Source organism: Antrostomus carolinensis, unplaced genomic scaffold, assembly GCF_000700745.2.
Source record: "Antrostomus carolinensis isolate BGI_N321 unplaced genomic scaffold, ASM70074v2 scaffold19480, whole genome shotgun sequence".
NCBI lineage: Eukaryota > Metazoa > Chordata > Aves > Caprimulgiformes > Caprimulgidae > Antrostomus > Antrostomus carolinensis.
This window is the reverse complement of record NW_010289320.1, coordinates 7,114-32,327: the sequence shown is the minus strand read 5'-3', so window position 1 is coordinate 32,327 and position 25,214 is coordinate 7,114. Positions and strand designations below refer to the sequence as shown.

Sequence of the window (25,214 nt, the reverse complement as noted above, 5' to 3'; positions counted from 1 at the left end):
CACAGGCGAAGATGCTGACTCACCTTTCAGCTAAGGTACAGAATTACAGCTGGTGGGTAGCTTCTGCCTCTTGGTTCACTCATCAAACTTTCATTTCACCTTCAGCTTCTAAGAAACACTATCCTTGTCTCCCAGATAAAGGCACGCTGTAGTTGTTATTACCTCACTTCATTTAATTTTCAGTACCCAGTGCTTAGTGACACTGTAACAGACAGGGTCCAGCTACTGAAACTGTGCCTACGTTATTGTCCACGATTCAAACAATCACATGTCAGATCTCTCCTCTCCTCCATGAGCTCCCAGTCAGCTTCCAGCGTGGGGGAAATGCTTTCCCCAATGAAGCAGGAATTGCAGGCTGTGAGCCATTCGGGTAGCTGCTCCTGTGATCCGTGGAGATGACAGAAGGTAGGAGAAGACACGTGAGACATGAGGGGAGTCACTCAGCACTGATGGGATCTGACATGGGGACGAGCCTTTGGCAGACACCAAGCGAAGGCAGTTTGATTTGCTTTCAGAGGGCTGCAGAGCCCTTCAGTACAAAGCAGGGTTTTCACTAAAACCAGCACACACAATTTGCACCACATCCCCAAAACACAACCTGCTTCAAATACAGCGGTGACATCATGTATAAAGGAGAAAGTACATTGCCAGTGGTGGGGTTTTGGCAGAAATGTTCATATAATGCATCTCCAAGCAGCAATGCAAAATTCAAAAAGAAAAAACTCCAAAGCGCGTTGGCACATGGAAGGAAGATCTGTCTGAAAAACGCAGGTTTCCAACCCAGAACATATGTGCTCGGCGGGGGCCAGCTCCAGCAGGTAAGCAGATGACTGAGCACTCGACAGCATGAAAGGGAGGGCAGAAATGGTACAGGAAACAGCCACAGTGTGTGTCAACAACCCTCACTGTATTTACCTTGACATGATGAATTCACACCTTGGAAATTATGCTCTGTGCTTTACTGTCAGGAGACCACAGAAGGTACATATATCCTGTCCTATGTTGCTGATCATAATGCACATATAAATACACGTATGTATAATACAGGTACATACTGAGAAGCCTCCAAAGCAAAGAGAGATACTGGAACTCAAAGAGCTGTTTTTTCTCTAAAACAAAAATTATGCATTTAGACACCACAGAAATTTAGACACCGTAAGGCTTAGGACTAGACTGAGTTTAAAGCATCTATAGTCACCATTATCTTCCAGACTATAGTCTAAGGAACCTATGTTGGAATTCAGACAATTTTTATTTAATTGTGCTCTTTAATTTTTCATAATAAAAATTTTCTTCCATAAGACCCATAAACACACAAGGGTAAATCACATCTGTGATTTTATTCTCTTCTGTAAGTCTAGGTCTATGAGAAATTAATCACCAAGTCAGCCTCACCTAAAAATAAGACCACATTCATCTTTAATTTTGAAATGTATTTTCTTATAAATCATTTAGAAATACTGGAAAATGAAATGGAATGTTCAGTTCAAACAAAAAGGCCTTCCTTCTCCTGAGGTCTGGTCATTACTCAAAAAACCCTCTTCACCAGTTTTTTTTTTTTTTCTTTTTCTCCCATTCAACACCAGAAACTAATAAACTCCTATATTTAGAGAGAGACAGAAAGGAAAGGATGGAATAAAGAAATCTACAGAGCAATTGATGAAATCTGATAATAGTCCTAAGTGCTAGTGCAGAGACAGAGTCAGAAAGGACAATAAAAAACACAGAGAAGCTGAAGTGACAGAGAGACACAGCTCAGGGAAATGTGACTGAGAATCTGAGGCAACGCATGGTGTTGATTTTGCAAGAGCTTCCACAAATTCTCCACACTATTGCCAGCAGAAGGTGGCAGAGGGGCACTCCTTTTTCAAATAATCTGCTTTATCGAGAAATGTTACTATAAACAGCCCTAAAGGCGTTCAGAGCAAGCCTAACCTTGTTGCTTGAAGAGGACTCGAGGTCACCGACTCTTTCTGTGGCAGGAGCAGATCTGCGGGACGCTGCTTCCCCACTCGTGCGCGCTGACGGGCAGTGCAGATGGTAAACACGTCAATTAGCACAGCAAGATCTGGACGTGGACATCTGTCCTCACCAGTACTTTTAACCAGGAGACAGCTTTCCTCCTGCTAGATTTTTTAACAATTTTTTTATATATATTACACATATTGACTTCATTACTGTTCCCAACTAGTTTTTTTATTTCTCGCTTGTCCCTTAATTTATTGAGCCCTATGACAATAATGAAAGAACACTGCAAACCAAAGTAATTTGAAATATCGTTTCTATATGAAGATATAAAACATCTAAGGAAGTGAAGAAGCACCAGTGGTGATTAAAAAAAAAGAATGGAGATAGTAGTTCAATATGACTTCAGACTTCATAAGTTACTGGTGAAAAAGAAGCAGCCTTCCATGTTATATTCTGCATGAAAATAAGGCACAGACTGGCTGGTTTTATGTTTGTGTGCTTATATATATTATTTTTTTTAAGTGCTTTTCTATGGCGAAGCTATGCAACACTTCTTTGCTTGACCCAAGTGTTTTAGAATGATTATGCAGATTTGGGTTAAATTTATATATAAATAGTATACACAGGTTTAGGAAATACTGTGAAAATTTATTATTGAGGCTTCTAGCACTTGGTCAATTTTTTAAAGGTTTCATTTTCAAAAAATTTTCCCCAAAATTTGCTTGAAATTTGTGGGAGAACAAAAGTGACTGCATAGAAAACATTTTCTATGATGTCATGCAGTAAATTAAATGCGTTTGTGATTTGATCTAGCATGCCTTTATACAGAAATGGTTTTAATTGTTGCTTTTTTGGAGGGAGAAAAAGATTAAAAAACTAGAGAAATGCCACTTAATGAATTTTCTCTATTCCTTATCTACATCCGTCAGTTACTGCATGCTGAACATAAAACCATCATTTCAATTAAGGCTTCCTGGAAAATTGTATTTCTCTGACAGTCATCTCCACTGCAACCAAATGGAGCATGACAAACAGAGAATGTTTTGGATGCTACAAAAATAGCAAAAGCACATCACTACTAAAGCAACAATTAAAAAAATCCATAAAAGTTTTAAGAGAATGTTTCACATCTGCTTAAATTATGAGATGAAGAATGGAGAATTTACATTTGCACTAATTGTGCAAATAAACCACTCACTACTTACTTTCTCCTGTACATTTTCTAATGTATCCAGGAAAGTAGATAAAAATTGCAAATAGCAAATACTGTAAACAACGTAATTTAAAAATCACAGCATATGCAACTTCAAAAGCAAAAAAATTGTTCAGCAAGGGAAGTAAAAGCTTCACAGGGATGTTGAACTGCTATTGAAATTAAAGCACAGAGGTAAACCAACTGTTTTGGTTAGTGAACTCTAATGACAATTAGATATGGCACACACGAATTCTTCCTATGAGAACACAGACCTGGATTTTATCTCATGAGCTCCTGTCACCCCAGTATCAAACTCTCTTCTCACATGCTGAGCGTTCCCAGCATCACATTACCTAGGTCTTCACAGAAACTAAAAAGTGAGACACCACAAAGTATCACCTCGACAATGATTTCATTTTCTTTGCCTTGTTTCACTGATTTCACATTTAACGATGAGACAATCCCTGCCATTGCTACTGCTACAACTTGCCCAGGTCCACCAGCTTCTGTAGCTCTCGCGCAGATTCTCAGAACTTCATAATGTGAATTAGAAATATTAGCCCACTGACTGCTGACGTAACACAGAAAATCCAAAGCCGCAATCTCATTCAACACTCGTAGTGGGATTTTCCTCTCTGGCTTTGGAAGCAAATTTCTGTGCGCTATTTTGCTTTTCTCCCTTGAAAAAGCTAGAAGTGACAGCAGGCCTTTTTTTCTTCCACTTCAATCTAAAAAGTATTATCTATCTAGAGAGTGAAAGAGCTGAAAAAGTCAAATGTTCAATTTAAAGGAACAGCTAGTAACTAACAGATCCAGTTTCTGAGAGCTGCCTTAGGAAACTCTTCCTACTTAAGAAGCTGGGGAAGGCAAGGACACATGGACAGTAAACCACTGCTATGGTTTTAACCAAATGCTAAAGAAGGTCTATTTTGTCCCTTATGTATAATGATGTCATCAAGCACACTATGATGTAATCCAACATCAGTCTTCACTAGGTCATGAAGTCTTCATGACAGTTGTTTAAAAGGTATCTAAGTAAAACAAACACCTGCTTCAGTACCAGGTTTGCCACAAAAATACAGGTTGCACTAAAATACCTGTTTTACTCACACAAGATGATTTTTTAAAAAACTAAAATATACACCAAAGATGTGAAACACAGAGTGAAAACACTCACACCTAGGATGGATGCCTCTGTGACCTCCTGGTTTTATCATGTATGTTGCTTCAACAATTTCTGGATGCAGTGCATTGAAATTCCGTTTACATCATAAATCAGTTGAGAGAATCCAGTCCATCACTAGCAGAGAATTTAACGAGAGCATTTACTAGTTTCAGTAAGCTGAATTTGAATTTCACTAGTGAACAAACCTCAACAAATAATAATTTCCATCTAATTTGGGAACAACAAAGCTGTCTGTGAAGTGTAATGAATCTCATTACCTGTTTTCATTAATATAACTTGCTTGTATTTGTTTACATAAATTTTAAGAACTTTGTCCAAAAATTGAAAGCCTTTGGAATCACAAATCATCCAGCATATGTCCTGGAAGCTTTACAGTGCTGGTGCTACTATTCCTATGAGTCCATTTGGCAGTGCTGCCAACAGACCCTTGCAGGATTCAGAACCTCAAATGCTCTACAGCTAGATCTGAATAGCCAAGGGACAGAACAGAGGGTCACAGAAGTGACAGAACCAGGAAATGAAGTAACTCCTCTCCATTTCCTCATTCATCACATCCAACAGCAACAGCTGGCCAAGCCACCATGCCCTGCCCTCTGGAGTTCTGCCATGGCTTCATCTGCCGCCTCACGCACAGGGACCACCCTGAAAAGGTGGACTGCCTGAAAAGCAGCAAGTTGCCTACACAAACCCTTACATAAACCTTCCCTCTTACAGGCTGCGACCAAAACAATCCCTATGAAGTCACATAAAGTACAGAAATACATCTCTAAATCCATGACTCCCTTAAAGTAACTGAAGAGCTTGCCATTCTTTCTCCTAGACTGATGCATCTGAAGCAAATGTCAGGAGCAGAGAGGTAACAACTTGCATTTCTACAGCGTGTTTCTATCTCTCAGTCTCTTTCTAGCTATACAAATGCAGCAGCAACTTCATCTCAATTTTGTGAGGCAGTGAAAGGCTGAAGTTCTTGCTCCAGACAGCTTGGTGGCAGTTCAGGGGAGTCAATTCACATCTCCTCGGATTCCTGATTTACACTCGGCTGCAGGATACCACGCAGGATTTATTACTGCCAAGAAGCACCGAATGCTTCACGACATGTTTCATTCATTTCCCCATCTAGCCCTTCTGCTTTTATTTCTTCTGTCTTCTTTTAATTTCTTTTTAAAGTAAAATTGCTGTGAAAAGAAGCTATTAACCAGGAAACAAATAATTTACATAAGATGACTAATAACAGCAAAACCAGAAATGAAGAAGCCACTCATCTGAAAGACATGCCACAATTTCATAATAATCTAATGACTGGACTTATGTGCAGTGCATAACCATGAACCAAGCTCAAGGCAACAGACGAGACATCAAATATTAAAGGCAAGATATGGATCGTAACAGATAACTAATATTTTTCTTGCCTAAACAGACAACAAAAAGCCTTCTGCAAAGGCTGGTAACAAAGCATTCAACAAGAGCTGAAGGTCCAGTATGAAAGAAGGAGGAGTTAGGATTTCTTTTTAACTAATGTACTGCCACCAGTGGGAGTATGGCTGCTGAGAGGGAAGTTAATCATCCCACCAGAAATCATTTCTTGAGCCCTTACTGCACTCAGTAATCATTTCACCATTGACATATGTCTTATCAGGCTCCTGGAGATGTTTTTCTTTTGTTCTATCTTGATGTAGTATCAAGTACAATAAGGTCATTACAGACTCAGGGCAGCAAGACAAATAAATACTAATAATCTAGTATGTATATCCACCATCCAACTCCCACTCTTTACCAACCAGATAATAAAGAAGTCACTAAAAATTCCTTGTTACATTACATATAAACAATAGTGCAGCTCTTCACCTGGCATGAAGAGACAGTTAACCTAGAAGTTATCGAAGGTCTTTACTGCAGCCAAGCCAACCAGCCCCAAACCAGTGGGATACCCCACAGATGCTGGGTACTTGGGGCTTGCCCAGCATCACACATCCTCAGCAGTTTGCTGGTATTTGGGCTTTTTGAAGAGACAGAGAGGAAGTGGGGAATGTAATGGTTGCTTTCCTCCATCCCCCCTTTCTAGGCAGTCAAAGCCTTGAGAGACTTTCTTCAAACGTTTTTTGGGGGTTTTTTTGTCATTTAACAAAGCTAAGATTTCACTCCTGCAGAAGGTAACACGATGGTTTAGGGTAGACTGTGCAAATATCCTCTGCACAGGCTTCTGTGGTACCCACAAAGCTCCCATTTCCTATTGAAACACACATGTTTAAGACACAAACATTTCAGCCAAGTTGACAGACGCTATAAGGGAAATGGTATCAAAACCATGCTGTTGCAATGCTAAGTTAGAATATGATTGTTCCAGATAATGTGAATGCTTTTTCTTGCCCTTAATGTTTAAATCAAATCAAGCTTTCCTGACTACAGCTTAAGACACACTTGCTGGCTATTCTGTAGGATCAGACTTGAAAAGCACTAACACATGAACCAGGTTAGAGTAACCACGTAAGTTTAACAGAGATCCAAGGTCTTAGCCAAGGAAAAGAACAAGGAATAAATAAGCACATGGTAAAGTCAAAGTGGAAAGCCTTCCTTAATTAACACAGCTTCATAACCACTAACCCTAACCATAACCAGTTACCATCACTGGACCCTACAAAAAATTCACCACTTCATATATATTGCTAAAGGCAACCACAGGGGATGGGGAGGGAAACAAGACCCTGCAATCAATCTGTGGTTCTGTTCCCAAACCGCAGTTTGAGCAGTGCTGCTGACGAGCAAACCACGCTGGCAGCTACAGAGGCAGCTTCTGCCTGTCTGCAGATACAGCACAGCCTGGGGAAATCCAAGTCCCACAACGGACACACTACCATCAGTCACAGTCCATTGGGAGGCTCTCATATGGCCCAAGTGCCCACACGAAGGCATCTGCCAGCTGGGAGCTGCATGCGGGGGTGCAGGTGCTGCTCTAAGCCCTGGAGTAAGAACAGACAAACAGGTAACCACCACTGATCCACCAGCAAGACCAGAGCTAACCATGAGCAAGTGGTAGAGCAGGGAAGAATTATATTGCAAGGTCTATTCATGGGATCCTCTCCTGGCAGAAGAGAGAGAAGTAAAAGGATGGAGCCACATGCCCACCTGTGCACTGGCCTATACTTACTGTCAAGAGCAAGTGAGGGTGACGGGTGACACTGAGCCTGGGGACTCCTGCTGCTGAGTAACACCACAACACAGACATCCACGAGTACAAAAATAGCTGCTAGACCTTCTACAGTTCATAGGTGATAAAAAGCCTTCCACTTTATTTTTTCCCATTTCTTATCACAGTGCAACTTCACGTCGCTTGAAGTTTTGCAAGTAAAGCATAATGTTCAAAGGACATCCGTGCCAATGAAATGTCCCAGAAACTGAGGCCATCTGACTGCAATTCAATACAGCCTCAGCTGGCTTCTCCACGCTATAATGTACTTTCAGGCTGATGTGGCCTAGTCTCACTGAAGACTTCTCAAGATTTTCTGTTCAGTTCCATAGGGCATGTCCACTCAGGATGACAAACGCAGTAATCACAGAAAGCAAATGCCCAAGGAATAAAGTGTGTGCAACTGGAAGAGTGTGGCCTGAGAGAGGAAGACATTACACAGCTGAAGACACATTAGACACACTTCTAAGTCAGTACAGCATAAGGCTCCTATGCAGTATCCTGAAAGTCCCGTGCATCTCTCTTTTTATATGAAGCATCTTTACTGTTATTATTTATCACTGCAATCATCATAGTTTCTTTAGTATAAGCACTTCCAAGGGTCTATAGCTCATATTTATTTGATGAAGCCTCTTGGAAAGGTTAAAAGTAACACAGCAAAACAACATATGCTCCCATAACAACAACAGCATGGAAAAGGGGTTTTTTTCTAGATGAGGCCAGGAATTTATAGGTTAAGGTAGCTAATTCCTCATATAGATGTTTTCATCTTTTACATTAAAATAAATAACAGAAGAAGGAATCTCTGTGTTCTGAAGAAAGACAAGACATTTTTATGTCTATAAGAGATTCAAAACGAAAATACCAAAATCCACTTTGCCAAGCCTGCTTCCATGGCATGATTCTTCTCACCCTCACTTAAGAAAAACAACAAATAAACCAGATAGTGATGAGCTGCATTCTTCTGAGGTGTTACCTCCAAGTGCTGCTACTTGGCAACTCTCCTTAATTTCCCTGCTATCTTTGTCAGTGTCATCTGCTTGTCTTGTGAGCAATGTCAGCTCCGTAGCAGCTGCACTCACTTCAAGCTACGCCTTCGCAAGAGGCAGAGCATTCGCTGCAGAGTACCTGCTGCTGCTGCTGCTGTGTATTTATTCAGGAGAGTATTCAAGGTATCTAAAAAAAAAAGTGAGAACACTGACAAAAACAAAGTGCTGGGATCATTATGCCATCTGCGAGCAACATTAAATGCCACTGTCACTCCTGCAAGTGACAATGATGTCACTCAAAACCACAATGCCCAGCTTGTGAAGAGATAATAAGATGCTTTTTGAGCATCCAGTGGGTGACACTCCACTGCTCAGCAGCAGTAAAATAACTAGATGGTTGAACCTCCAAGACAGCACACACACTGCTGCGCTCGCTGTTACCTGCACAACACTGCTGTACGCAGCATTATGCACTTGCTCCATCCTCTCCATAAACAGGGGGGACCCATCCTTTAGATCATCTGCCTTTCCTGGAGACCTAAGCACCACACAGACTTGGAGGAACAACAGAAGTTGAAAGAAGCTGTAAAATTTCTTCTAAAGGTACCAATATAACATCATTACAGTGAGTATGTCATAACTGAACACAGATACATAGTCAGAGTTTGGAGGCACTGGGCACTCAGAATTTAGCAAGTCAAACAAGTCTCATTTTCTAGATAAGTGGAGAAAAGGTGGCAAAGAAAGTCTCCAGACTTTGCAGTCTTCTGGCAATTAGTTAATTCAGTCCACAAAAGCTGCCTAGTTGTAAAAGAGCAGCAGAGTAGAGCAGCAGCCATGTATTAGTTGAGATGATGGCACTACTGGAACAGATGCAATGTCATTCCTCCACAGAGTTCTCAGCCCTATATAAAGCATAATAAAAATGGCATAACACTGAGAGATGCTTTTTTCACTACTGTGAAAAGTGACCACGTTTTCTTGACTCCTGTTTTATTTTTGAATGATTGGAAGATATAAACTGTGACCAAGTCAATCCCAGGATGCACTGTGGGATCCAGCATTGTTTTGTTCTTATACCCACATGCAGCAGAACTCCATTAGGAGCACAACACCCACAGATGTCTCCTATTTTAGCACACTAAAAAGCCCAAAAGAATAGAAGCGTTCTCTCATATGAAGCATATATTGTCAATCACCTCAATTAGCCCTCAAAATAATTAACCTAATCTGAATGCAATAATCACTTCTGAAGTCTCCAGATTCTTTTCCAGTGCAAATCAAATACTAAATTAAATTATAAAGTAAGTACCTCAAGGAAGGTGCTCCTAGGCACCAGCTGTAGTAAGAGTGTAAGTCAGAAGCAGTTAGGGACACCATATATTCTTATGCACATCAAACTAGTCCCACTTCAAAATCAAATCTTAACAGAAATATTCTAGAATAAGCAAGGCTTGCTCATAAGTTTTCTCCTCAGATGAACAGTTTATCTCACTAGCCTGTTTACTGAGTGCTTAACTCAACTGTATATTCAGTGCTATAACTTCCATTGTATATTCTGTAGAAACCCAAGATTCTGACCTGCACCTCATCTTGCATTTTGTCCCTGAGGGGAAGTAGAAACCATTTCAGTTGGGTAGGGGCATCCAAATAACTAGAACTACTGTCCTTGGCTAGCTCAAAGCTGTGGGAATGCAAGGAAGCAGAGGCAAGCATGAGAGAGAAACAGCAAGCACCTAACGAGCACACGCTGGGAGACTCCTGAAAGGAGGAGATTTCAGATCTAAATCCCAGTTCTCACTAATGACAAAAGTAGGAAACATTTTTGGGATACAAAAGATTCTACACGGAGTTCCAGCAATCCAAAAAGCCATTGAAAATACTCAACTATAAAGATGTTGTATTCAAGTGGAAAATTATTTGTATTTACACCTATTCACTTATTTGGTCATAATATCTATGTGTTCTTTCTGTTAAGAATGACTCCTTCCACCTTATTAATTTTGTGTTCTGTGGTTTGAGAAGTTGAAAACATCATGTGTCTTTTGGCACATGCATATTCAAGAGAATAAGGCGGTTCTGCATCAAAGCTCTGGCAGAAGTGTGCTCACATCACAAATAATTACGAATTTGTGTTAGACACATTAGCAGAAATCAAAATATTAGACTGTATCATAATAGAAGCACCAAATTCATATTAACAACCATCCTTGGGCACCTTCAATGAGTAAACAAAAATCACATTTTCTTAATGCTCCCAAAATAACCCCTTCATTATACATGTGTTTTAAAATAAGTTTTTATTTTAAATGAGATCTCAAAGTAGAAGACAATTAATCAATTTACAGCTTAGCCATTTTCCTTGTACAGCAGTTACCTATGTTTATATTGTGTTAGCCATTTCATTTTACTTCCAGCCTATTAATTCATCGCTTTGCTTAATCCAGCTCAACTGGGAAGAGGCACTCTTAATCCAAAATAAGGACATCCATACAAAGACTCAATCCATAATGGTTAATTGAGAATAGATGTTCCAGAATAAATCTACGGGCTGAGAAGAGGTAAAACCCTTAGACCGAGTTTGCTTTAGACCACTTTCACCTCAGCTTCGCACGGCTGCTGCTATGGCAATACGGATATTTGGAGTTGAAGCCACACATCGTGCAACAAGAGAACACAGTAATACACTTTGTCAAACTGGAAACAAATTCTTGCAAGTAAAGAAACAAAAAGATCAAGAAACGGAAAAGAAGCAAAAAGAGATTAAAGAAGAGCAACTAAACTCAACTTTATTATTATATGAAAATGGAGCAGAATTCTCAGCACTCAAAGACCTTTCTCATGTAATGCAGAGGCACAGGCTTAGGTAACCACTGCTTAGGGACTTAATCACATTCCTTACACCGAAAGAGATGGAAAAATGAAGTTATCCCTGTTATGCTCACTCCAAGAAAAGAAGCATTTAAAACATTTACGTGACTTAACCTATAGGTGTTAGTTTGTCCCATTAGTAACTTTACATGGAAATCTTATTTTGGTTTTTATACACTCTGCTTTAGGTAGCAGAGTAGGCTTTTCTTTGTACAGTTCCTTAACTGGTCAGCTTACTTTTCTTGTGTGGTTCCTGCCTCACACAAAATGCTTTGTGAAAAAGCAGTGCAAATTCATGGTAAGGCCAGTGTCCAAAATTTTGTGCAAATTACTACTAGCCAACTGCTATACAAATATTATCAAACAGAAGCCTCCCCCAGTCTTTGCGATGGCTGTTGAACACAGCACCTTAAGTTACTTCATATTTCTACTGAAGCTCAGGCTTCCAAGTTCATAGAATAGAAGGTATTAGAATAAATCTTTCCTAAAGAGCAAAAAAAAAGATTCCTTTCCTAAGAAAAAATGTTTTGGGAAACTGGCAATCCTAAACCCCAGAATGTTCCAGAAATGCAGACTATAAATCAAAAGTATTTTGTCATCTGTTCCACCATTTTGCTCAGAGCTGCAATGCAGCATTCTCTTCAGGACTGCTCACTGCACTGAAAGGATACAGTGACCCAACTGCCTACTCTGTTCCATCATTATTCATTAATGAAGAGACTAGGCCTAGAGGATTGTCATTGCAGGAGGAAAAAAGGGTCATTAATACATCCCTGAAGCACGACACACATTGACACTAAACAAGAGACAAAGGTCAGCAAATCAGACACACTTTCAATGTTCGCATTAGCAATATTTAGAGAACATGATCAGTTTAAATAGCACTGATAACATACTATTATATTATAAAACAGTTTTGATTAATATAGAAAGTGCAAACACCTTGAAATAACAGGGCTAAGGATGAAGTCATTCCTTTCAGGCAGATATCTTGAGCATTTGTTTTCTACAGCTTATGTAAATGATAAGCAGAGATGAACCGAATGGTCACGTTAAAATATTCAGGACACTAAAAGGCAGACTTTTTTTTTTTGTATTGTCCTACTTCTGCTATCCCTTCTGTTAAACATACTTCTGTTTTTCCCTGTCTCCCTATGTGCTTCCTATGTCTAATTCTCTTCCTGAAGATCATCTTAACAGATCTTCCTTCTTCCCTTAGTATCCTTTTCCACGTTCCTTATTTTCTCCTTCATTTTACCTCAAAGAAACCAATGCCACTGGTAAATATCAGACAGCTCTTCCTCCTTCCCTCTCAGTTTCTACTGCTCCGTCAAGTCCTCACTCTCTCCTTGAAAATTCTTAATCAATTTAGGAAAATTGCCTGTCCTCTGATTTCACAACTGTTATTTAATGTTACACACTTGGGAGAGAGTGGGGGAGTGGTGTGTGTTTGTTTGCTTTTTTAGAAGATGAGCATAAGCACAAAGTAAGTAAAATTTTGGGAGATGAGCCTGCAGCAATATCCATAAACTGCCAAAATTGATGGCTTTCAAGATGGCCATAGAATAATATGTACTTTGCAGGCTTATGAATGACATTGCAGAAAAGCCCTTTTAAGAAAACAAAATATTGCTCATGTTGCAAGACTTACAAAATTTTAAGAAAGAAACATTATTTGTTTAATAATTATGAAAAATAGCAGCTAACAAAAAACCTCGAGAAGGATTACGTGAGATTTATTAATACCAAGTATCAATGCCACATTCCATTTACATGCCCTCAAGATTTTAGAACTTACTAGAAAAACTAACAATTCCTGTTATTATGGAAACAGGCTTGCACAACATAAAAGTTTCTAACAGCATTAATGTTTTAACTTCCTGAGCTTTGTTTGTGTCACAGCCTTTACTTGCAATTAAGCTTAGTGCATATGAAGTTCACTAGCTGCCAAGCTTCAGAGGACTGATACAGCCCACGATGGGTAATTCAAGCTCCTTTTACACTGACCTACCAAACTCTGACCTATTAGACCTGTCTGGTAAAAGTGAGACGGTATTACAATTTCATTCAGATCTCGATATCTGAGCAACTCATTCAACAAGGGTACCAATTATGTCTGATCCCCTCACCTTTCCCCCTGCTTCTGGACTGGACTGATTTGTCATGAAATGGTAATCCTGGGTCATGCTGAATTTGAGCGTAGTGACCTGAGATGAAAGGTTCTGGGTCTTGCAAATCACCTTGAATTCATCCAGTTTGCTCCTTTGTTATAGTTATAATGCTATAAAAACACAGGCTCTTCATCTATAGGCATCTACTGCACTCTTGTTTACAGGATGCAGTCAGGATGATACACACACAAAGACCATCATCTGCACTGATGAAAACATACCCATGAGAAAGTCAAAGAGCTTTTGTGTCCCTTCGTCCTCACCCGAATCAAAACACTAGGTCTGTAAAATGTGAAATGTTTCCTCTGCCAATGGTTAAGAAAGGTGATACCATTAACTGATGCAAAATCACCAATCCACTCCACCTAAGATGCTTGTATCTTATGAATAGGAAATTATTTCGTAACAATGTTCTCTAAGTAACCAAAGACAGCAACTAATGCAATTATCATCTAATCAGAACCAATACAGACCAACTGGCTCAAAAAATGATGCCCAAAAGTGTATTCATGGTTAGATTCACCAGTTCCCTCACTAGAAGGGACTTCCCCCTGCCCAACTGCAGCATTAGCACCTAATGCCTCTGACGTCAACACACACATCCTACATCAGCAGCCCCACACTCATCTAACCCTAACCCCGTAACGAGCGATGGTGAAGCCACAGGACCTCAGGCTTCAGCAACAGATGCCCAAGCCCTGGCAGGATTCTACACATGGCCACGCAGGCAGGGAACCAGCGCTGACACCCGTGGGGTCCCCACTCAGTGGTGAACCATCAAAGAATCTGAGCTGGATACATGCTGTCATCACACATCTCCAACTGCAGTGAAGATGCAGATTTTTCCAGGACTACTTTCCTTTACAAACACTTAATTTAGAGCCTGATTCTGCTTCAGAGGTAAGCAGCAGTTTTGCTGCAGAGCCCAAGGGTGCTGCCCAGGGCTGACTCCTGCCACGTCCCTGGCTGCAGGGACACCCTTCCTCCCCGACCGAGCAGCACTCTGCACTTGATAGGACTGATACACCACAGCAACCAGACACAGTTGCCAAGTTGTAAATCCTATTTAAAATCCTCTTCAATGTTAAAAAAAAAAAAAAAAAAAAAAAAAAGGTCAATACCGGGCTGAGGTAGTTATTAAGATTCCATGTCAGCCCCCCACTGGGAAATTATTTTTCTTTATAATGTATCTTTACAATGTTTTCCCCTGCTCTGGCACTCCCCATCGGGTTTGTTACGTGTGTTCCCGCTGCCCCTGAACCCAGACTGCATCTGCTGTGCTTTACATAACGCTGCTGTGTGCAACCGCACAGGACCTGACTGCAAAATTTCAGCAAGAGACTGCATCTAAAGATTCTGCTTTTGTTGATTTTAGGGGATCACTGGCTTCATTACCGAGGCCTCAGCTTTCTAAAGCTGAATTCCTTGAGGCTGAAAACAACTGAACTGGTCCTGAATCCTGGCGTGATCAAGCTGCTGCCTTCAACACCCTTGGCTTGTCCTTGACAAGGCTTTCTGCAGCCGTGACTCACGCTGCCACAGCGCTCATTTTGCTGTCAGAAAACCGAGCCGAGTGACAGAGAGTTCATCATGGAGGGATGTCTCCCTGTGAGAGGGACAACAAGGAGATTCCTGGGGCACGAGGAAGGGACATCAAGGAATCAGATCAGTGTTCTTGCTGTTTAAAACCAAAGAAAAGTAGGATCTGCAATTCAGTTTTCCTGGTTTCAAAAGCTCTTTTTCAATTCTCAATTTCATTTACGCGTAGGAACAAGTGGTGCAGTGAAGCTTTTGCTTTACAAGCAACCACTTAAATTGGGCAAAGTGCAGAGCAGCAAGTATCCACATCATACCAGCATTAGAGAAAACAACAAACTGCAAGCAGGCAGGTAATGAAGCTGTTTGCAGGCTACTGTGCTCTCCACATACCACATCACTGCTGCGTAACTGACTGGATGTTTGCTCCTCAGAAAGAAACTCCTTTAACATTGTACTGTATCTCTGGGAACCTTGGGGTATCATTTTCCTAGTGGTATAAAATAGAAGAAAAAACCGTGAGGATTTGTTTCAAAAGTAAAATTCTGTCTGGAATTTGCCTTCAGATAGATTAAGCAAGATGTCTGAAAGCTGCAGTTCCAGGAATGGTAACACAGGATGCTTTCTGGAACATATTTATGTACCTGAAAACCACACATGGTCATTAGGCTGTTTGTTTCACAATATATGTTAATAATCTGTGATCTACATTATACCATCTAAGCTACTCATATTGTATCCCTCTCCTATACGTCCAATCAGTGTTTATAAATAATGATTAGATTTTAGTCCACTATCTGGCACAGCAGGGGTGTGATTATGATTGAAGATCAACAAAACACAAAAATATTGTAAAGTAAAGCAATTTACATCTCAATTTGGCATATCTCATGCTATATACAAGTTATTATGGATATCTGAGCTCACTAATTTTCCCTGAAATTCACAGGCAATAGTGGTACACAAGTCAAGTGTGAAGGATCTCTTTTCCCCTGCCCACCCTAAGGTCAGCTCCTGAGCCAGCCAGGCATTTTTCCAGATCTGTTTCCTAGCACAGTTACACAAACAGCTGTGCTGACAGTGGAAACCAGTGGCACCAAATAGCTGGGAACTAGAGAGGGTGGCAATAGTCACAGCTCAAAGCATTTAAACTGCTAGAAAATGCTTTTAGCATCAATGTTGAAGTCTTCAAATAGTGTGTGTTTACAAGCTCTATCTCACACAGTATCAACACTAGAAAATTACTGAAATTAAAAGTACTGACTTGTAGCGTGACAGTGGCAATCCGGGGTTTAGGCATCAGTGCTCTGTACAAATCCCCGTGATGATCAAAAGGTCCTGTTTATCCTCACAGCAAGGGCCGCCTCTCCTCACAGCAAATGCAGAAACATACTTCTTGCTTTTACAGTTCTCATGTTTGCATTACATAATGATCAAGCTATTAAGTAGAATATTTCTTGACCCTTACATGCCTATATATTTCAAATGTTTGGGTTTTCATAAATCTCAGGAAGTTTGATTTCAATAAACAAAGAAAAAACTAATCTGCATGGAATACAGAAAGTTTGTACAATAAATGTAATAACATAAATCAAAAGTGTTTATTCTTGCTTAACTCGCATATCTTTCACCTAATTATCTGTTTATGTATAGAGAGACAGAAGGAACATACACAAATGTAGAAGACATGTCAGGGATACCCCAGTGATGATGCAAAGGAAGGTTTAAACTAGGAATGTGAAGGCTGAACAGGAACGTGAAACACAAAGCTGAGATAAGGAGCTCCAGTTTAGACTCCAAAGTTGTGTGTGTTTATGTGGTAAAAGCCACCTAAGTGCATTTAACAATGTTTTTCTTTCTTAAATTATACTTACACAAAAAGATAAGATATCTTCATGATAGAACAAGGAGCAACGGTTATAAGCTGTTAGAGGGGAGATTTAGATGAGATGTGAGGAAGAAGTTCTTCACTGTGAGGGTGGTGAGACACTGGCCCAGGTTGCCCAGAGAAGCTGTGGCTGCTCCTCCCTGGAAGTGTTGAAGGCCAGGCTGGATGAGGCTTTGAGCAACCTGGTCTAGTGGAAGGTGTCCCTGCTGATGGCAGGGGGGTTGGAACTGGATGATCTTTAAGGTCCCTTCCAACACAGACCAGTCTTGGGATCTATGATCTTAAGGAACAGTCTCTGATGGAAACACATCTCCAGAGAACGGAGTTGCCCTATAAGGCTTAGGTGGGTAGAAGTCAGTTTTTTCCAAGCACACAGCTTCTGTGGCTCACTGTCAGCAAACTAGTTTAACGCAGAAATCTCACTGAGTCTATTTAGAATCAATGGACAAGTATGAGAAGGACATGCCCGCATGATTTTTAAAGCTTTCATTTCTAACATGCAACACAAAATTAAGGATGAGGAGAGATACTCTTTTTGTGGATACGTTGGATTCAGTTTGCCACCTCTGCTGTTGAGGCTTTGTTGGATACAAAGGATGTAACTGCTTTTGAAACTTTCAGAACATTAAATGTAATCTACCTTCCAGTTATTTCTAAAATTACATGCAGTTGAAAGATCACGTTAAAGGTCTTTTATTTTGGATCTCTTCATGCCATAAATCTTCTGATCTGGAAAAAATTGTGAGACCTCTAGGAATGATAAGTACAAAAGCATTATCTTTACATACTGTCAGAAAATAAATAACCACTGACTTGTGGAATGGAAGCTGATAAAGTAACATACATGTAGAGAGGGATTTAAGTAACACTGGAAATATTTTAAATGTGGTAGGGTTTTTGCATTCCTTTATATGTCAGGGTGATTCTTATTTCTATTCTAATGCAGATTTCTAATAATTCTGCTCTTTAGCAGATTGATTGCTCTTGCTCAGAGCTCGAACTCACTTTTGCAACAGATAAAAATTCTAAGCCAGGAAGCAAAATGTTTCAAAAGCAAGTGGCATTGTTTCTTTTCTTTAAATGCTACAAGTGACTTGGCCTTCCAATTTTTTTTATTATCAGCAAACTAACAGAATGTATGAATCCCAAGCATGCAAAGCAGTTTGCAACATAAAAAAAGTGGGAATGTACCACAGGGATGATTATAGTTAGATTTAATTAAATACTTCTGCACAAAAACAAAAACCGAAACACCACACACACAAAACCCACAAAAAACCAACCAACCAATGCAGTCTGGTCTAAACCATAAGCAAGCAAACAGGCTTCTATCATTGATATGTTCCCCCAATTGTTGGGGTTTTTTCCCCTGAGATATTTTTAAACATTGTGTCTTGGGATATTTATCTTCCTTTTTAGTTAACTATTATATGCTGATGTTTTTATGCTCAACTTGAAGCAAATCAATTTAACTAGAACTTCAAGCATGATCTGGCCTGTAGCATCTCTCTTCCTAGAAGACTTTTCAGAGGAGTCTGAAGACAAATTTTGCCAAAAATACAGCTTCTGCCAAGATCTGCTGTCTCCTTGCTGTCCCTCCAGAGTGCACAAGGACCTAAGAATGGACCACAGATACCAAACGAAGCTTGTACTGGAGAAGTGTGGCCCCAGATTCCCACTATGAGTCATCAGACATTTGTTTGACATAAGAGAAGGGCTGAGGTGGATACAAACCAAGCACATCAGCCCAAGTCATCTCATCCAAAGGCTTCATACAGATGTCAAACCATGCAAAGAAGACATACATGCCTTGGTGGACTTCATATATATCCAAACCATTATGAATAATACTTACAATTAGTTAAGATTCTGAACTCTTAAAAAATGAGTAAATGAAATAATTACAGTTACAATTACATAACAAGCCTATAGATCCCAGTAAAGGCAACTCTGGAAAGCACAAGATGCAGACAAGTTACCAACCGTCCTGCATGACTAAGCTAATTTTTAAACCGTGAACCTTATTTTCTTTTTCAATAAAGGTAATTACACAGTTTTGTATAAAAATATATATATATGCAAGGCAAAAAGCTGCAACCGACAAGGAAATTATCTATCTCTTCTATTTGATTGTGCTGCTTACAAAAATTGGCTCAAAAATTAAATTAAGCAAATGGTTTATAACAAACCCCTAAGAAACACTTTAAACTTAAAGATCTGCAGCATTAATTTCACTTCAAATATTTCTTATTATTCAGTTTCAGTCCCAATGTCTGGGAAGATTTTTGTAAGACACTGCAGCTTCTCTTGCACAGGGTTTTAAATGTTGTAGGCTCAGGAAAAAACCTCATTTCCTAAGATTTTACAATCTGAACGTAACAGTCAAATCTTGTAGATCCTAAAAATGAGGATGCAGAGTCCAGCAGCTGTAACTCCGCAGCATACAGACAACTGACACACAATCACAGCCATCTCTGAGTATATAAAACAATTCTGACCCAGCTCATCTTACTCTTTTCAATTAAGTCAGTGGACAAGTTGCCTTAAGTACACAACAAACTGAAAATGACAATGAGAACCACCAAATATTTCTCCTTGGCTCATTTGCCATTCCAATCAATGAAAAGGATTTGAAATATTTTTGTCAAAACTCAGATTGATATTGGCTTTTATTTGACTTCACAGCACTAACTGTGGGGATCAAACCTTGAAGGAAGAAAGGCCAAATTCTGCAGCACCTGAACGCTCATAAACCTCAATGAAGTCTTGAAATCGGGGGTCAAGTTTCTAGGAGTATGTTACACGAAGTGTTACTGCCTCAAAAGGTCCTAGAAATACAAGATGTAGCAAAACAGTAAAAAGCCAATATTTCTGCACATAATCAGCTGGGTTCCTTGGAGGAGATAGCTGTGGTGAAGGTCACAGGGAAAAATAAAGGAAATATAAAAGAAGAAATAAAAAGACATTATTCATAGGGAAAAGAAATGGCCTATAACAGAGTTGAGTTCCTAAGACCCCACACAGATGTTATTTATAAATGGTGTTTTATCATCCAAATTGAGTTCAACATTTACATTAAAAATACAAGACACATGAAACTTACGTATACACTTTGATTTACAAACCTGAGGATGAACACTGTGACCACAGTGTGAAGAGGCAGCAGTGTTCAGCAAGTGCCCTGGGGATGCGGAGAACACGCAGGTGACGAGGGAGTGAGGTTTAACCAGGGGCAGATCTGCTGCACAGCCACGTTTGTGCAGCACCTGACAAATGGGAGCAAACCCTTCCAGAGCCAGCGAGGGATCTGGTGGGGGTTTCAGACACATCTGCTGGTCTGCAGGGCCACACGTGGGCTGGACCGTGCTGTGTGTGCTAGTCAGCTCTCCACGAGGGCAGGGGACCTGCGGGAGCTGGTGTTGAACCAGCACCCTTGGAGGTGTCCAAGCTGACTTGTGGATTCCACAACACCCCGCAGTACTTACACTTCACAGGCTTTTAGCATTATTAAGGATATTCCTGTATATTCATCCCCTCCATTCAGCGCCAAACAGCTGATGGAAGGGTGGAAAATGATCCTTGAATATACAAGCAGGTAGGTTACACCATCCAAAGACACCTGCTTCCCAGAGCAACAGAAATACTCTCCAAAGCTGCTCCAGCCTCTGCAGAACAGGCAGAGGCTGTTATTAAAATATTGTCTTGGTTCATGCAAGTTCCTTTGATGTTTCATAATCCTAAGCGGGCTGAAAACTCAGTGAAAAACAGATTCCTCCCACTACAGAGATTTGTCTCATACACCAGCCAGTTCCCTTGGATATAAAATTGATTCCCAAGAGAAGCAAATGATGGACATTTAAAAAGACTGTGATAGTGTAGGATTGGCCAGAGTCAAGAAGAACAGTGTGTCCATACTCTAGATAATTGCAGTTGACTCTCTGGGATTTGCTTGGCATTAATCTCGATACACTGTCAACCAATCATTTCATCTGCATTGGTTATAATTAGCGATAAATAACTTGCCAACAACACTTCATTGCTCTGAAAACTGCCATGTGAAGTAAATCCTGGCAAATAGTCACACAGCACATACACATATATACAGCGTTTAAAACCAAATCCTCCCAATACCACAAGTTTTCAAATGATGTGAACACGATCTTTCTCCACACATCCATTTATATTCCTACAAACATAAATTGGGGAGAAAACCCCAAACTGTCAGGAGTACATGTATCACATATGACACTGACAGGGCAGCATTTGCTCAATGTAAAATAACTGCTTATCTACTGAACGTGGCACTGAATTGCCAGGGTAGATGTCGAGCTGACAGGAAATGTGGATCATGCCAATGCGGGTGGAAGTCTCAGAGCATCACTGGGAATTTCAACACCTGGATAAGGGGGAAGAACCTCAGCTTGAACTGGGAGGTGGAACAAGGAAAGTGACTCCAGTTGGGAGCCAGACACTGACTCCATTCAGACACCCCCACATCCCTTTGGAAAGGATGCAAAAGGACAGGGACAATTTTAAGTGAAAGTAATTAATCAGCTGAACCTGATGCCTTGGTTCTCCACCCCGAGACAGCAGCCTTAGTCTATGCACAGCCTATAGAGGTTAAAGCAGGTGACTGTCACAGGAGAACGTTACCACCTCCAGCCTGCAGACCAACCTACCAAAGACATATCTCATAATTTCTCATGGAAACCAGAGATTGCCAAGGCCTTTACTGAAGAGAAAGCGGCAACCAGGTAACAAACTCTGCTGTTCCAATGACAGGAGACAGAAGATAACGGCAGTGTTCCCTTCCCGTATATTCATAAGCCTGCAATGCCTCTGCAGCCGTATAGCGTTACAGCTGGGCTGCAGATCTGGTAAGCAAAGACACGGTGGGAACCTGAGTTGGGTGGAAATTTGTGCTGGTTCCTTTAATTGTACAGGTTTTGCCCAAGAAGAACACTTGGGATGCTTTGGCACAGCCGTTTCCCGTGTCATATAGATTTAATGCATCTATTTAAACTCCAGCAAAATTTTAGGAAACTACTTTTAAGTATTCAAAGCTTCAGGGGGTTTTTAAACATGATGACCACAAAGAAATTCAGGCAAGTTGTAAGGATAGAGCATATTGCTCTGCCAGCAAGCTCTCCAAGCAAAGGACTCTCAGCTGTTTGCAGCTCTGATCTCGAGAAGAATTTGTGCAGTTTTAATTCCTTCCAGTGGAGGACAGTGGTTTACAAGAGAAGGAACCGAATAGCTGGATTTCATCTGGCAAGTTCTCTGTCTCCTGGCGTTGGCAGTGCACAGGTACATGTTCCCCAGGTTTTGTGTGAGCTAACTATGGCAAGCTCCAGCCTGGGCTCTACCTCTGTTAGTCCAAACACCAATGTTTGCTTAAAAATTGACCCGGACTGACCACTATTTAGGGTTTCAGAAAGAGTGGATTTATGTCCAAATCACAACATATCATCACAACATTTCTAAACAGGGACAATCTGAACCAATATGTAGAATGCTGAAATATTTTAAGAACTTTTTTTGAAGTATTTGTAGGGTTCAAGATGTATCAATTTTAACTGTACGATACAGTGATTTTCTGGCCGAGTCTGCACCACTTTAAAGGTTTGATTTCCACAGGGAAAAATCTCTTATGTAATATTTAATATTTGAAATAAAATGCTGAGAAGGCATGGATCTTAATTATTTAGCTTCTGACACATACCCTCCCTTTAAAAATTCAGTGTCTGACTGCAGATCTAAAAGACTTCCCTATAAATAAGTTATCTTCTCTGAAGCTGTAACAAATTTCAAAAAGTATTACAATGGTTCTTAGTTGATCAGAGAAACCACGGCACTATTAATATGTAAAAAAATATGTATTTGAATATTATTTTAAGGCACCAAACCATTCCAAGTTGCTGGGGTTCTATAAAAAAGGCTCAGAGAGAGCAACTTCAGCAAAATGACATGACTGTCCCTGCTTCAAGTACTTTCTTTCCAACAAGTCAAGCACAAGACTGAGGGAGTCGTTATAGTTTCTCTTATCTGCAACAGACCTGTTTCTGCAGTAAGTATCTTCTAAAGGGAAAGCATTCTAAATTAATTAAATAAACCTCAAGAGACAGTAAACTAATTATTCTGGGCATACATAAGATGCTGTTGAGTTAATCTCTATGAACACAAGTGAGTTAAGTTTGTATTGACATATTGGGCCAAATTTATTGTCAGAGAAATTAACTCCAGTGGAGTTAAGCCAGGAGTGAATTTTCCCTCATTAAGTAGAAATAGGTCTATCATCCAAAGTGTGAGAATTTATTGCCTCTTGGGAAATTCACATTGCACTCTAGTTTTGTAAATTAGTAGTCTTGCACACTCATATGTTTCAAAATGCACAGAACTCTTTGTTTAACCACCTAATATTTGGATTGTTACATGTGACCCGTTTCAAGTGAGCACTGACTTTGAGGATGCAAGGAGTCCTGCAAAGCTATTTAAATAGCTTATTCCTGAAGCTTCCCTATAGTGTTCAAATTCCATGTACAAGCAGGAGACACAATCCTCATGTCTAACACGACTACCATAAAATGTCTTCTTTGTCTACATTTAACCCAACTGAGTTATTTTTTAAAGAGCATCCCAGAGAAATTTCAATCAACTGCATGGATTCTGCAATTTTTCCTATTTAAAAAAATCATTATTCATCTAAAGTCTGTAACAACTGTGTTACACACACACAATGGTTACAGAGTGTCATACATTTAAGCTTGTATGAAGCTTTAAATTATTTTGAACAGAATTCAAAGCAGTAATCGCTGCAACTTATTAAGAACCTAAACTAGCACAAAGCTAAGTGATGTATCTGTGTCTCTATGTGAGCATTAAAAGTCCCACCAGTCCAGAGACAGTATCTCCAAACTCCTCCATCCCTAAATGTCTACCTGAAGTAACCAAAGAGTCCTTCACATGCCATCAGGACAACACTCCTATCATGGATGCCAGGGCAGCATTTTCAGCATGCTGGGGAACTCCCTAACAGCAGACTTCGTGCTCATTAGCCAAAACCTCTCTTCAAGGTCATTTTGCCTTTGAATCTTTTTTTGAGTTTTCCTAAGCCATCTGTCTAGAACTCAGGAACATTTCACCTAACTACTCAACACTGTGTCCTAAAGGTAAAACTTTTTAATTTATTGTCTTCTACTTTCCACCAACTTCTGGTTCACCTAAGCATCTTAAACAGAAATCTATTTTCAGCATGGCCAAAAGAGACCAGAAAAGTGCCAGAGGGCAAACTGAAACAGGCTTTGAATCAGGCTGCAACAATTCAGAAACAATTTGTGAGAACTGGCATAGCTCCTTTGAAACCAAGGAAACTCCCTTGACACAAAGCAAAGGCCTCATATTATTAACATTTTCTAAAGCATTAATATCTCAGTACTCCACCTCTTCTTATGGAAATAATTCTTAATAAATCTGTATTTCTCAGTGCTATTAATGTTATCACGTCAACTTGTTTTTCAAGAGTCCTTCCTTCAATGTGCATAAAAGAAGATTGCAGCGCAGAAAAATTAATCAGAAATCAGCCTGACTGTGGGACATCAGGAGACATGGAAATTACCACCACTGCAACCTACTTAATAAGCAAGAGAGAGGAGAGATGAGGCAGGGAGGTTAATCCCACTGGCCTTTGGGATCACAGCCTGGCACCTACACCCAGTCTGTCCCCATAATAGCTACAGTTTACTCAACACTAGTAAGTACGTCAAGTTTTAATCTCATTTAGGCTATTCTCATCACTTTCTTGGCAAAGGCAGCCCCTGAGCATGGCTTTAAATACCTCTGTGAAAAAAGAGCAAGTTAAATTACATTAGGGAAACATTCAAAATTACTAGTTTTAAAATCAAAACCCCCACTGCAGAGTATTACGGTGATCACTGAGAAAATTGCTATAAAAGCTAGAAGGCTGTTTTCTTAGCAATACCAAGAGGATCTTTTCCATTGTTCAGCTAAGATACACAACAGCCATGTAGATGTTTAGCTGCTTCTGAGGCTCATCACTGCAGTACAGCTGCTGTTCCAGTCACAGAAAAGTGTCAGCCTCCTGGAGAGTCTTAATTAAATAAAAGGCAATTTTAGAGGGTGGGGGGAGTATAATTAGAAAGTGAAGCCTTGCTATTTGGATGTCAATTTACATAAAGCTTTATTGCTCTTTACATTTATAAACTGCAT

At 40.0% G+C, this 25,214-nt stretch overlaps 1 protein-coding gene across 1 annotated transcript in view; it reads right to left on the bottom strand.

The window, feature by feature from the left end:
- Positions 1-8,709, bottom strand: part of LOC104526597 (plasma membrane calcium-transporting ATPase 2) — a gene marked incomplete at its 5' end in the record, with an annotated part of 81,150 nt that extends 72,441 nt beyond the window's left edge. Inside the window, 2 exons of the mRNA XM_029085492.1 lie at positions 3,563-3,731; positions 8,616-8,709. Of these exons, the coding sequence (XP_028941325.1) occupies positions 3,563-3,731; positions 8,616-8,709 (263 nt within the window). The remainder of the gene's footprint in view (positions 1-3,562; positions 3,732-8,615) is intronic.
- Positions 8,710-25,214: the final 16,505 nt, after the last annotated feature.